Source organism: Natator depressus, chromosome 8 (genome assembly GCF_965152275.1).
Source record: "Natator depressus isolate rNatDep1 chromosome 8, rNatDep2.hap1, whole genome shotgun sequence".
In the NCBI taxonomy this organism is placed as follows: domain Eukaryota; kingdom Metazoa; phylum Chordata; order Testudines; family Cheloniidae; genus Natator; species Natator depressus.
Genome location: NC_134241.1, coordinates 104093548 through 104107705, shown reverse-complemented (window position 1 = coordinate 104107705; position 14158 = coordinate 104093548). Strand labels below are relative to the sequence as shown.

At 45.5% G+C, this 14158-nt stretch overlaps 2 protein-coding genes and 1 non-coding gene across 7 annotated transcripts in view; 1 reads left to right on the top strand and 2 right to left on the bottom strand.

Annotated features, from left to right (window-relative positions):
- The window catches only part of ARMH1 (armadillo like helical domain containing 1), a 29188-nt gene extending 23153 nt beyond the window's left edge, over positions 1–6035 (top strand). For 2 of the 3 annotated variants that reach the window (XM_074961888.1, XM_074961889.1), the window contains exons 11-14: positions 237–314; positions 2180–2297; positions 2657–2698; positions 5865–6017. In XM_074961888.1, coding sequence (XP_074817989.1) covers positions 237–314; positions 2180–2297; positions 2657–2676 — 216 coding nt within the window. In that variant the 3' untranslated portion in view covers positions 2677–2698; positions 5865–6017. Of the gene's footprint in view, positions 1–236; positions 315–2179; positions 2298–2656; positions 2699–3520 lie in introns of all 3 variants that reach the window. The other variant, XM_074961890.1, reaches the window with a different exon arrangement.
- Positions 1210–1373, bottom strand: LOC141993044 (U1 spliceosomal RNA). The gene has a single exon (XR_012640740.1). It is a non-coding gene; the product is annotated as a U1 spliceosomal RNA (small nuclear RNA).
- KIF2C (kinesin family member 2C) overlaps positions 4470–14158 on the bottom strand; it is a 50490-nt gene continuing 40801 nt past the window's right edge. For 2 of the 3 annotated variants that reach the window (XM_074961885.1, XM_074961887.1), the window contains 4 exons: positions 10628–10739; positions 8504–8620; positions 8007–8130; positions 4470–5132 (listed from right to left, as the gene is read on the bottom strand). In XM_074961885.1, the coding sequence (XP_074817986.1) occupies positions 5053–5132; positions 8007–8130; positions 8504–8620; positions 10628–10739 (433 nt within the window). In that variant the 3' untranslated portion in view covers positions 4470–5052. The remainder of the gene's footprint in view (positions 5133–8006; positions 8131–8503; positions 8621–10627; positions 10740–14158) is intronic. The other variant, XM_074961886.1, reaches the window with a different exon arrangement.

The window sequence follows — 14158 nt, the reverse complement described above, 5'->3', positions numbered from 1 at the left end:
ATATGGTTGGGCTTGGGTGGAGTACCAACCCTTTCCCCATCTATTTAACCGTGGCCTCCAGCAGCGTTGGCGCTCAAGGCGAACAGCAGAATGGGGGCAATGGAAGGATAAATCCCAGGTGGGAAGGAGCACTGAACTGGAGCACTTTAACATCCTGTGAGGGTGCTGCTTTTCAATGGAGCCAGACACCATCCCCCATCCCTCCTTTTGCACTTATTGGGAGTGTTTTGTTGCAGTATTTTGTCCGGACGTTTCCCATTGTGGAGGAACATGTGAGGAAGGCAACAGGAGAGAGACTGTTCCAGCTTTTTATGGTAAATGGGCTTCTCTAACTGCCAGGGCTTGTTACTGGTATGGAACCTGGGTCCATTTTACAGGTATAATGGGGACTGGGTTTCATTCCTCTAAAACCGCAGTGCAGCTCCAGTTCCTGATCAGACTCCGGAAACCACTGGGGTCAGATCACAATGTCCTCAGTTAAATGAATTTATTTGGTTTAGGCCCAACACCCCCAAAGACTTCACTCCATGCAGTGAATATCAGTGTACACTTGCACTATCCACCTGTACGAATGAGGTAGAACAATTGGTGCAAATCAGAGCAGGGCCTGAGTTCTGAAGTCTGGGGCGAGCGGATGGTTCTTTTCCGACTTGGGGCCCGTCTTTAGTGTAAATGGAGTAACACTGAGGGACATGTCTGGACTCACATTTGCGTGGTGATGTTGGAAAAGTGGTGAGACATGCAGGGCTAGCAGTGTCCCAGAATGAGGAGATAGGCATGAGCCTCTGTCTGAATCTGAGCTCTCCTGCCTGGAGGTACTTCAGGACTGAACACCATGTAAAACAATGGAAGCCCCATCACATGGACCCTTTAAACCTGAGCAGGACAAAGCCATAGGAAATGTCCTGCAGCAACATTCCTGGGCCATGCTGGACTCAATGGGGCCTAATAAGACTTTCCCAGTTCCCTTTTAGGGGAAGCGTTAGATGGCAAACTCAGCTGGCATAAGGAGAGACAGCTGGTTCCGTTTACTTCAATAGGGCCGTGCCGACTTACCCCAGCTGGGTGTCTGGCTCTGTAAGTTTGATTGCACAGTGCTCAAAGCCCAGGCCCATCCTCAGGAGGGTATGGAGGGAAGAGAGTCTAGGACTGCTATGTACCTCTCATGCATGGCTGTTGAGCTTTGTCTTCCTTTGCTTGACCGAGTGCCAGGGGAGAGCGCGAACGCAGTCCCCCACTACCACAAATTATGCAGTCGAGTTTCCCGCATTTGGGGAAATCGCAGGGGTCAGCACACCCGCAGTGCAATGGATGAGCCTCGCCCTGGGAAAACCACCTTCGTGATCATGGTGTCTCCCCTACAGCACAGGTTACATCCTGATTAGTGGGCCTGCCCTGACACCCAACCACTCACCAGGGAATTAGCCCTTAAGCTGTTGTAATGTGGACAGCCTCTGCCTTGCAGCAGTGGAGAGCTAAGTTCCCTCTAAGCTGTGGCCACACAGAGGCATAGTGGGGAGAGGCGCCCCGGCCACAGAGCTGTCGTGGTTGGGGAGAGACACCGCTCCCCCAGGCCTGGGCTGCTGCAGCAAGAGGGCTAGGGGGAGTCCTCTCTCCCCACTGCAGCCCCGTGGCATCCCACACCCCAAACCCCTCATGCCTGGCCCCACCCCAGAGCTCGCACCCCCAGCCAGAGCCCTCACCCCCCTACAACTCCACCCTCTGCCCCAGCCCTGAGCCCCCTCCCACACTCCGAACCCCTCAGCCCCACCCCGACCACACATCACCTCCATATTGGTGCACATAACAAAATTCATTCCTCACATGGATGTAAAAATTAGAGGGAACACTGAGAGCAGGAGTCATTTACCAGGGAGTGCTAAGACTATCCAACACACGCTCCCAGTCCTTTCGCTAAGAACATTTTAAAGCTTGGTTTCTCTGCTCAGGAATCAGTCACAGCAACCAGCCTCCAGGCTATGCTCAGTGCAATGACGGGTGGAGACCGGCAAAAGAAAACTGTGCCAGGACTCCCACTGACTTGTCATTTCCAGGACTGTCCAGTTGAGGGGGCTTGTCAGGAACCTTCCTCCTTCTCTAGCTGGCCCTTCTCATGCCCTTGATGACTCCAAGTCCCTGTAAGCTGCTAACCTCCTTCCTTTTTTGCTGGTTCTCCTAGAGAGATGCCAAGACCTTGTACATGAACATGGATGCAGTACAGGTTGATATTCTGGCATCGAATAAAGTGAACATCCCAGGAAGTTTATCAAGCCCAGAAAGGATGCCGCACATGGAAGGTGTGTAGGGGTCATGAAAAGGCTGACTCAGAGACTCTGAGATACCAGGGCCCAATTCTTCTCTCGCGTACACAAGTGTAAATCAAGAGTCAGCCCTTCTAAGTCAGTGGGGATACCCTAGTGTAAGGGAGAGGAGAACAGAGCTTCAGATGGGTGTGGGGCAGCCCAGGGAGCAAGAGGCCAGAGCAGGGGATGAATCCCAGGTCTCCTGCAAGGAGCTGAGGTGCTGTTGTCCCACGTAAGCGTCTGGATGCTGGAGGGTTCCCCACACAAACCTGCCTAGCATTAACACCACGGCAGCCAGTGCTCCTTGGTACCACTGCCCCTCTGCGATTCATGGTTCTCCTTTGTTCTTTCAGGGGAAGGAAGCACAGAATGAAAACATCAAACAACAGAATGAGGTCAGCTCCTCTGCCCCGCCTCTGTTCCCTCTTCCATGCCCTCTGCCTCCCTCCCCCCACTGCTTCCTCCTGGGCCGTGCCCCTCTCTAGAGCCCTGCAAATCTGCAGGTATCTGCTTTACATCCGCAGACCATTTTTGCGGATAGCAGTGCGGATGCAGACACAAATTTTGTATCCACGCAGGGCTCTGATGGTAAGAGCTGGGCAGGCAGCTGTGAGGAACCGCACCACAGATCCTCCACCTGCCCTGGGCAGGGTAACTGGGGGACAGGGACACTAGGCCAGGGGCTGCTTGGGCCCCCCACCCAGAGCAGGTGGAGGGTCCGCCGCAGCTCCCAGCATGGCTCTCCCCAACCCGGCGGGGGCGGCTTGGAGATACAGCCTGAGCACAGTAAGAGCTGGGTGGGCAGCTGTGGGGAGCCGTGGAGGACCCTCCACCTGCCCTGGGCGTGGAGCCAAGCAGCCCCCTGCATGGAGCCAAGCAGCTCCCTGCCCAGTGTCCCTACCCCCCAGGACACCTGCCCAGGATCAGTGTCAAATTGTTTTCCAGTTTCTTTTGAAATGTATATCTTTTTTGCTGAGTTTAAGACAGTTGCCAGTTTTGAGAGATCCTTTTGTAGCTATTTGCAGTCTGCCTGGGACTTAACTATCTTGAGTAGTTTTGTATCATCTGCAAGTTTCGCCATCTCACTGTTTACCCCTTTTTCCAGATCATTTATGAATATGTTGAATGGGACTGGGCCCCTGGGGGACACCACTATTTATCTCTCTCCATTCTGAAAATGGACCATTTATTTCTACCCTTTGTTTCCAATCTTTTAGCCAGTTATCAATCCAGGAGAGAATCTTCCTTCTTATCCCGTGACAGCTTACTTTGCTTAAGAGCCTTTGGTGAGGGACTTTATCAAAGGCTTTCTGAAAATCTAAGTGCATTTCATCCACTGGATCCCCTTGTCCACATGCTTGTTGACCCCCTCAAAGAATTCTAGTAGATTGTTGAGGCATGATTTCCCTTTACAAAAACCATGTTGACTCTTCCCCAACAAATTATGTGCATCCATCTGTCTGACAATTTTGTCTTTTACTGTAGTTTCAAACAGTTTGCCCGGTACTGAAGTCAGGCTTACCAGCCTGTAATTGCCAGGATCACCTCTGAAGCCCTTTTTAAAAATTGGTGTCACATTAGCTATCCTCCTGTCATTGGGTACTGAAGCAGACTTAAATGATAGGTTACATTAGTAGTTCTGCAATTTCATATTTGAGTTCCTTCAGAACTCTTGGGTGAATACCATCTGGTCCTGGTGACTTATTACTGTTTAGTGTATCAATTTGTTCCAAAACCTCCTCTAAGGACACCTCAATCTGCGACAGTTCTTCAGATCTGTCACCTAAAAAGAATGGCTCAAGTTTGGAAATTTCCATCACATCCTCTGCCATGAAGACCCATGCAAAGAATTAATTTAGTTTCTCCGCAATGGCCTTATTGTCCTTGAGTGCTGCTTTAGCATCTCGATCAGCCAGTGGCCCCTTTGGTTGTTTAGCAGTGCCTGCTTCTGATGTACTTAAAGTTTTTGCTATAAAGTGGATTTGAGGCACTCTAGGCTGTTGCCACCTATTGCTTAGGAGATTCACTAGTCTGAAGACTTTTCCCCTGTTCCCCTTCCAAAAACCAAGAGACAAGATACTTTAATTGATTTTTTACTTAAATACAAACATTACAAACTTCAAAAGATTTTAATGACCAACCAGTCCCAAAAGCCAGTCTCTGCCATAAAGGCCAGTCTGCTCTGGGGGGGAAGGTCTTCAGAGAATTTCTTAAAGAACTGACAGTTGACAAGAAATTTTCTACAAGTCAGAAGTTAATAAATCCAGGAATATTTATCTACCAGCCAAAGTCTTAAAAAAATACTGACTTTATTTTATTCTTTTTACAATTAAGTTTAGTCCATTTCCTTTGTAAAGCAGCTAGAGTTGCAGGTTTTCACCATTTCACAATATATCTAGAAGCAAAAAAGTTTATGTACACTAGAATACACAAGTTTATCTAGTTACATCAGAGCAGATAATTCTGTCAGTAAATGAGGGGAAGAGGCATCTAATGACAGGAAGAACTACAAGTTTCCCCTCCGTCACTGCCAAGAGGGCATTTCTAGAACAATTACTGCCAAGTCCCAACATGGGGCCTGCATGGTCAAAGTCTGCTATTCTGACCTCTTGTCTTCAGGTAGGACTGACTTAAGTATACTTTATTGTATCACATTTAAAATAGGCAGAGTTAACATAGAAACCACTGACTTGATAGACACATACAGAGAAGAGAAAAAATGGTGTTTGTGAATCAGGTTTTGGTATATTTACTGAGGCCGCCTCTTACTCATCTGCTTGCTGGCCTGCTCCTCCAGCTGCATGGCAAGAGCCAGGGACTCCACGACATCTGCAATGAAGTTTGGGAGTTAGGTGGCAGATTGACTTGGACACATGGCGACTTCAGCATTTGAGATAGTTTCAATTTCACATTTGTTCACAAAACCCAGATACCAGTCTCTGGGCCCGGCGGTTGAAGGGGGGCAGGAAGAGCAAGGAGCTGAGCAGGTAGGAGGTGGGGAAGTAAGAATACAGCAGGAACTTGGGTGGTGGATGAGAGCCTTGAGTCCCTCACTCCTGTCCTATCCCTGCCTTCAAGGAAACGCACCCCTGTATTCACCCTCCCTCCCACACATACACACGCGATTGTAAATATGCCTTGTGTGGTATCGTTTGAAAACTAATAACTCACTGGTCAATGATATCGTGATGAAATGTACATCCCAACACTATGTGTAATGTTACGGGCACATGTTCAAACTCTCAGGCTCAATTAGGTAGAACTGGTCAAACAGGCCTGTCAAACAAAGGGGTGTATGTTTACCTCAGTTTGCATATAAGCAATAAACAGAGTCCTCAGACATTATGGGGGGGAGAGGGGGATATAAAGAAAAATCTGCATTTCAACATACACAGGTGAAAAGAAACAGCAGGAAGCCTCCTTCCTCCACCAGACTCCATGTCTCCTTGCTCTCAGCTGGCAAGAAATTTAAATAGGGGTCTCTCAGGAAAGTGTTGTTCAAAGGGTGACTGAACTATTAAAATAAGGGCAAAAATACTCTGCCTCTCTCTTTCACTTAAGATGACAAAAGAAACAGCTTATGGACTTCGGGAGCAGACCCTGGTCTGAGAGTTTGGTCAGCAAAGCACTGAAAACGTAGTAAGAACTTCACCTTGAACCAGGTTTAGAAAGCATTCTGTTTATTTTTCTTGTTACCGTTTCTAACTTTTGTCTTGTTACTTGTACTCGGTCTTTTTGCAGTTAAATAAACTTGTTTTGTTCTTTAATCAAAATTAATCTAGTGTAGTGACTCATTGAGGTAACGCCATTTAAGGTGGCAAGCTGTTGTGAATTGATCCCCGCAGAGGGCAATGGACCTAGTATATCTGCACTGTTAAGGAGAGGACTGTACAGTGCAAGACATTTCTGGCAGGAAATCTGGGACTAGGAGTGTGTTGGGATCACCCTGCAAATAGTAACCAAGGCTGGAGGAAGCCAGAGTGTGGCTGGTGTTTGTGACAGGCTGCTGGATCGGGGTGTGGCTTCACAGAGACACTCAGGGTGTGACCTGCAGGAGCCCAGGTGGGAGCTACAGCAGCAAGGCATTGTGAGGCACCCCAAGTTGCAGGGCAAGTGGTGACACAGCCCCTCACTGATCTGGATTGCACTGTGAAATGTCATACTCCCTCAGCTCCTGCTCTGGCTCCCTGCCTGGCCCGAGAAAGCTCCCTCACTCTGCTCCTGATCCCAGTCCATCAGCAGCTTCATCTCCCAGCTGCAATTGACATTACTTCCTCTACCTGTGCCACACAAAGCAGCCCCCAGAACGCCATGCCTCACTGGCCTCGCCAGGGTCTGGAGGAGGCTAGACTAAGGGCAGTTACTATCAGCTGCTGTAGGTCATCCTCTTCCAAATCATCAGCTCCACTTGCCGACTCACAGGATCCTGCCCTACATCACAGGGCTGCAGCTAGGATGTGGAGCCACTGAGGGGAGAATATTTATGTACAGAAACCACCTTGCTCCCCAAACATTTCTCTTCAAAGTCCCTCATGTTTTTAGCAGCTAGTATTCCCATGTGCTCCTGGACAGATTAATGCTTCCTGTCCTTTGGAAGAGTGCGGCCGCCCTGCAGAAGGCATTCAGGGTTTGGTGTAGCCCCAGTACTTCCAAATAGGGACCATTAAAGCCAACTTGATATCAAAGTGGGGGAAAAAGACAAGAGTATTCCAAATACTGTTTAGCCAGTCTGACATTCATCTGACCTGGGTATAAACACAGCTGAAATGTAAATAGTTCCTCAACATCATAGCGTGTCAACCAGCCAACCGTGAACATTCACATTATGCTGCCTGTGTCACTGTTGCTACTAGTGCATTCTGGGAAAAATCAAGGTAGCTGAGATGGCACCTAGCGAACACGTACAGAACAGTATCAGAAACATACAAGGCAATTCATTCTGCACAGGTCTGGGAAGAAGGGCCAGCAAGCTGGGTTATACATGCATAGTAGGGGGGAAGGGAGTCCCTACAGCAAGTGTTATGGCCTGGATTTTAAAAAAGGGAAAAAAAGGTGTGCACACCAGACCTGGGTGCTGGCAAGACATGATTCGCTGCAATGGCTACAAATATTGCCTTGTGGTAGATAGCCACAAGCCATGTTTACAACCTGCATGTCAGCAACTGTTACAACTTAGACTTAAGACCCAGTCTAAACTGATGTTCCTTCTCCTGGGAGTGACCAAAATAATTGGTATACATCAATGGAAGGCAGAGATCCCAAGCTTTCCAGGAGTATACAGCAAACATTCCTAAACCTTGAAACAGTCACTGGTCCCTCAGACAAGGGAAAACATATGATCATGTACTAGACAAGCTAGGATACTGTCAGCATCCTTGGCTAGGCTTTGCTGGGTACTGTAGCTCACTGAATTACGCTGTACCCTTGGAAAGGATTTTTCTGTACTAACTGGCTAGTGAGTGGAGGACGCCAGCCAGAATATTGCTTAGGAAAGAATAGGCAATAGGACATATCATTTGCTTAGACAAATCACCTCAGCTCTGTCCCCACCACAAGAGGCAATCGAAGAGGATGAGTTGCATCCAGAATGATCCCAGAATATTTTACAAGGGGCAGTGGCCTTTTCAGCCCGCACAGGAATTCCCACTAACAGGGCTTCGAAGGTATGCATTGACAGCAAGCTCTGAAGTAGTCCCAGCTTACCTCCCATGCTGATGAAATTTCTTGATCCTTCCTTTATGAAGCATCTGGCTCTGTTCACAAATGTCTCCAGATCATAGTCTGGTTGCTCTGTCATTTCCAACAGGTCATTGAGTTCAGTCATCTTCTAGATTTAGAAAAGTGACATTGATTAGGAACTGGCTTTGTGCAAGTTTGGAATGTTTTCATGGCACATACTATGCTTCTGTTAAGCAGATTGGATCGTCTGAAGACAGTCCATTGTCAATGCCAGCACCAACCATCTGAAGGATGTAACTGGTAGTGGCTAGGCATTACCACAAGCCAGTTTACCTTGAGAGGCTGGAAAAGAAAGAGCTAGAATAAGTCACTAATGAGCAAAAGGTGAACATTCTTTAACAGTTAATACCATGTGCATTCCAATCACAATTCCGAGAACACCCAATTAGTTTACTCAAATATGGCAAGTTGAGATCAATATGCAGAAGACAACTTGGGCTCACCTGAATCTTCAAACATACCTGTCTCATTTCTTTAAGTTCTTCTACAGCCTTCTCCTCCAGCTCACTAATCTGAGTCATGGCTTCACGGAAACTGGACATATGGGGAGACAACTCCTCTTCCTCCTCCTTGGAAAGCTAGTGTTCATGGGAAGAAACAAATCCCCGATAAGTACAGAGAAATTGTTCTTTGAGCCTCTCACAAAACTAAGTGATTGGGCAACATAATAGCAAATGAAATTTAATGTGGATAAATGTAAAGTAATGCACATTGGAAAAAGTAACCCCAACTAAACATACAATATGATGGGGGCTAATTTAGCTACAACTAGTCAGGAAAAAGATCTTGGCATCATCCGGTGATAGGTCTCTGAAGACGTCCACGCAGTGCGCAGCGGCACTCAAAAAAGCAAACAGGATGTTAGGAATCATTAAAAAAGGGATAGAGAATAAGACAGAGAATATCTTACTGCCCTTATATAATCCATGGTACGCCCACATCTTGAATACTGCATACAGATGTGGTCTCCTCATCTCAAAAAAGATATACTGGCATTAGAAAAGGTTCTGAGAAGAGCAACTAAAATGATTAGTGGTTAGGAACGGGTCTCATAAGGAGAGATTAAAGAGGCTAGGACTTTTCAGCTTGAAAAAGAGGAGACAAGGGGGGGGGATATGATCGAGGTCTATAAAATCATGAGTGGTGTGGAGAAAGTGAATAAGGAAAAGTTACTTACTTGTTCCCATAATATAAGAACTAGAGGCCACCAAATGAAATTAATGAGTAGCAGGTTTAAAACAAATAAGAGGAAGTTCTTCACACAGTACACAGTCAACCTGTGGAACTCCTTGCCTGAGGGGATTGTGAAGGCTAGGGCTATAACAGGGTTTAAAAGAGAACTAGATAAATCCATGGAGGTTAAGTCCATTAATGGATATTAGCCAGGAGGGTAAGGAATGGTGTCCCTAGCCTCTGTCAGTCAGAGGGTGGAGATGGATGGCAGGAGAGAGATCACTTGATCATTGTCGGTTAGGTTCACTCCCTCTGGGGCACCAGGCATTGGCCACTGTCAGTAGACAGGATACTGGGCTGGATGGACTTTGGTCTGACCCTGTATGGCCATTCTTATGTTCTCCAAATTCTGTTCCGAAAGCAGGTTACTCCTAGCTGCTTGGCTATGTTCACTGTCTGATGCTTAAAATAGTGGTGGTGAGGGATTATTATTATTACCCCTGCTTTAAATAGATATTGCAAATATAAATAATTCTGAAATGTAACCAATAATTTTAGACTTTGAAGTTTAGTATGAAAGATACTAGACTGCAAAATAGATTTTTGCCCATCCATTGAATTTTCTGCACATTGTTAATATAATAGCATCTTATCAGGAAAGTATACAGTAATGATAGATTTGCTTTTACACAATAACCAAGTTTAGCCATATATTAATGGAAAGGAGTACTTGCGACACCTTAGAGACTAAAAAAAGAAAGCTTATGCTCAAATAAATTTGTTAGTCTCTAAGGTGCCACAAGTCCTCCTGTTCTTTTTCCAGATACAGACTAACAAGGCTGCTACTCTGAAACCTGTCATATTAATGGGAAATTTAAAACCACAGGTGTATATTAAGCAAAATCAGTTTAGTAACTGTTAGACCTGGCTTGGCTAGTAGTCTTTAGAACATCTCTATAGTTGAAGTTCCCTATATGGGCAACTAGCATGCAGCTGATGAGTTTGTAATTTATAAAAACACTTTTTTCCTTTAGATGCCCAAGGATTTTTTTTTAATCTGTGCACTGATATTTTCTGGTGTTTTTGTTTGTGCGATGCCCGCATGATAAAGTTTGTTTTTAGTAACCTAGATGTATACACAGATGAACTTAATTTATTTATAGTGTAAGAGAGACCATTTCATTTACTACAATCTATGGTTTGTTTTTATATTTCCAATTTTTTAGCACAAATATACCCATTTAGATGCTTTTTCAATTTTGCATCAAGACAATAGTTTTTGCTTTAAAATGTGCATTACTAGCTTTTTGTAGCATAGTATGTACCTAGCATTGGTTATTTGGTCTCTGAAGTATATTTCATAACAAACCAAAGTGTGGGGAAACCATTAACTCTACAGTTTATCAACATACGTCATGCTGAAGACTTGACTCTTCTTCACTGGTGTCCAGTTCCTCATTCTCCGTTTCCATACAATTCTGCATCTCACCACTCCCGCCATTGTAAGGACTGAGCTCTTTCACTCTGGACAGGAGGAAGACTACATTATGACAAAGTCTGTTTTGCCCCAAACAGTTACTTGGTAAGGGTCACCTTGAATAGCTACTGCTACTTCCAGACTTCTCCAAGTCACTATTCAGTTCTGAGAGAGGTGCCATGTTGACAGCCCTGAATGTTATCTCACCACACAGCAGACACACAGGCAGCAAAAACCCTCCTAGGGTTGTTGGGAGGTTAAATTCCTTAACAACTGGGAGGTGCTTCTCCCAAGGTGCCTCATCAGTGTAGGTCTACCTGGCTTCTAGGACTTCTGTCTCATCAAGCCACTGTTTCTATCAGAGACAAACTGCCAAGTTGGTCGGCAACACTGAAAACTGTCAGTTGAGCTTTACCTGGAGACTAACTTCTCACAGGTCACCAAACTGACCTGTCATCACCACCTGGGACTTTAAGCAGTCATTGAGGTTAACTGACCTAAATGCTAAACATGTCCTTTATGAGCTGCTTCTAGACAGAGGCTGTGACTTGAATACTCAAGTACTAAATTAGCTGTAATCTACCTGGAACAGGGGATGGTCACTAAATCAACCCACCGGTTCTTTTTCCCAGAACGATGAATAATCTGAGCAAGGGACACCTGTGATCATTGGAACCATTTATTCCAATGTTATCGATCCGAGGCGGAAGTCTGAAAGGCATCATAACTCTGCTTCTCTCAGCTCCATGCAGTCAGTATCCAGATCTAGGTATTTCCTTGAAGAGCTTTAAAGCCACCTACGGCAGTTAAAACTGCCATGGTATATTTCATATACTGCACTCCCCTCCTCACCCCCGTATGCAATTGGGCACACAACGGGCACTAGATGGTTTATAGCGCAGTGACCTTTCTCCAGTGTTACACTTAGAAGTTGTTTGAATGGCGTTGGCATAAGGAAACTGTACTAAGGGCATGTCTACACTACAAACTTAAGTTGACATATAGCCACTGCAGTAATTACTGCAGTTTTTCAGGTCCACACTCCCCTCCTTCTGTCGGTGGTGTGCGTCCTCACTAGGCGTGCTTGCATTGACTTAAGAATGGGGGCGGGGGAGCGCGCGTGGGCAGGCACGGAGGGCTGAGAGCCCAGGCGGCAGCCGGGCTACAGCTGGAGCCCCCCACCCACTTCAGGGTGACAGCCTGAGCTATGAGCCCAGCATAGGGTTCACAGTAGGGAGCCTACCAGCCGTTCTTATCAATTTCATGGCTGCCTCAAGCTCAGAGCAGTCAGGGGGCTCACAGCTGAAGCTGTGAAATTGACAAGAAAGGCTGGTAGGCTCTCTGCTGTGAAATTGAGCCCAGCACCCGACTTACAGCTGAGGCGGTCACCTCAAGGTGGGGGAGTGGATACTCCAGCTGGGAGCCCAGCTGACAGCTGGCGGGGAGTGCAGCTGAGAGCTCAGTGCAGGGCTCAGTTTCATAGTAGGGAGCCTACCAGCCTTTCTTGTCAATTTTGTGGCTCCAGCTGTGAGCTCCTGCAGGAGAGCAGAGCAGAGCTGTGGAATTGACATGGGCTGTTGTAACCCAGTGTCTACACAGACACTGCATCTCCCTAACTACACTGATATAAGCACTACGCCTCTCGTGGAGGTAGAGTTATGATGTCAGTGTAGTTGGGCACTTCCATTGGCAGGAGCAAGGCTGTAGTGTTGACACCGATGTAATTAGGTCAATGTAAGGCAGCTTACAGTGACCTAACTCTGTAGTGTAGACCAGGCTCAAGTAAGGTCAGTATGAAAGAGTATTCCATCTCAGAGCAGCCATAGCGGTTATCCTCACCTCCCATCAGCAATATACGAAACATAGGAATTTAGAGACTGGGAAACGCAAGTATTATGATCAATGACCAGAAAGTGGATCATCAGATTTGGAAGCATGTAGGAACACGTATCCGGATTAGCAATAGTCACAATCTACCCAAAGAGATTATCCAAGACAAAAGAAAATTCTATTTAACACCTCAGTAGAAAATGATTGCAGCAGATCTACAGCTATGAACTAGAGACAGCTCCCTTCATTAGGGTTTGATAATTAATGGCCTTTCATGGGATACTAGGGAAAGCTGCAGAAAGGAAGACTGCAGAGGAATAGAAACCTGTGGAGAGTAGGTGCCTCAGCTTTAACATCAGGTATCAACCAAAAGTGACAAGTTCTGCGTCAGTAGGATTTCTCCCCCACCCCCAGATTCCAAGGCCTGAAGAGACCATTCTGATCTAGTCTGACCTCCTGTATAACACAAGCCAGAGAACTTCCCCCCAAATAATTCCTAGAGCAGTTTTGTTTTTGTTTTTTTAAAAAAGATCCAATTTTGATTTAAAATTAGTCAGTGATGGAGAAATCCACCACGACCCTTGGTAAACTGTTCCAATGGTTAATTAATTACTCTCACCAATAAAAAAAATGTAACCTTATTTTCAGTCTGAATGTGTCTAGCTTCAGCTTCCAGCCACTGGATCACGTTAGACCTTTCCATGAAAAATTGGAGAGCCCATTTTCCCCCATAGATATTTACAGTCAGTAATCAAGTAACCTTTTAACCTTCCTTTTGTTAAACTAAATAGGTTAAAATGATAGACTAAGGCATTTTTTTCTAATCCTTTGAGCTCCTTGAATCATTCTGAAGGCTCTTCTCTGAACTTCAGTTTATTGACATCCTTCTTAAATTGTGGGCATCAGAAACTGGACACAATATTCCAGCAGTGGTTGCACTAGTGCCAGATACAGAAGTAAAATAACCTCTGTTCTTATTTGAGATTCCTGTTTATGCTTCCCAACATCCCCTTAGCAATTTTGGCAGGTGTCACCTTGGGAGGTCAGGTTCAGCTGATTATCCATCATTACCTCCAAATCTTTTTCAGGATCACTGCTTCCCAGTAGAGAGTCACCCACATCCTGTAAATATGGCCTACATTCTTTGTTCCTAGATTTATGCATTAACATTTAGCCATATTAAAAATGCATATTGTTTGCTTGTGCCCAGTTAACTAAGCGATTCTAATCGTTCTGAATTAGTCAACTGTTCTCTTCATTATTTACCACTTCAATCCAATTTTTGGGTCATCTGCAAACTTTCAGCGATTTTTTTTCTTCTTCCAGGTCATTGATAAAAAATGTTAAATGGCATAGGGCCAAGAACAGGTGCCTGTTGGACCCTGCTGGAAACACACCTTAAAGACCATTCCCCATTTACAGATTACATTGGGATCCATCAGTTAGCCAGTTTTTAATCCATTTAATGTGTACCATGCTAATGTGTACTGTTCTGGTTTTTTAATCTTACTTGATACTGCATGACATTTAAACAGCCTTAGGGAAATCTAAGTATATTAGATCAACACTATTACCTTTATAATTAAATTTGTAATCTCAAAAAAATTAAGTGAGTTTGACAGGATCTATTTTCCAT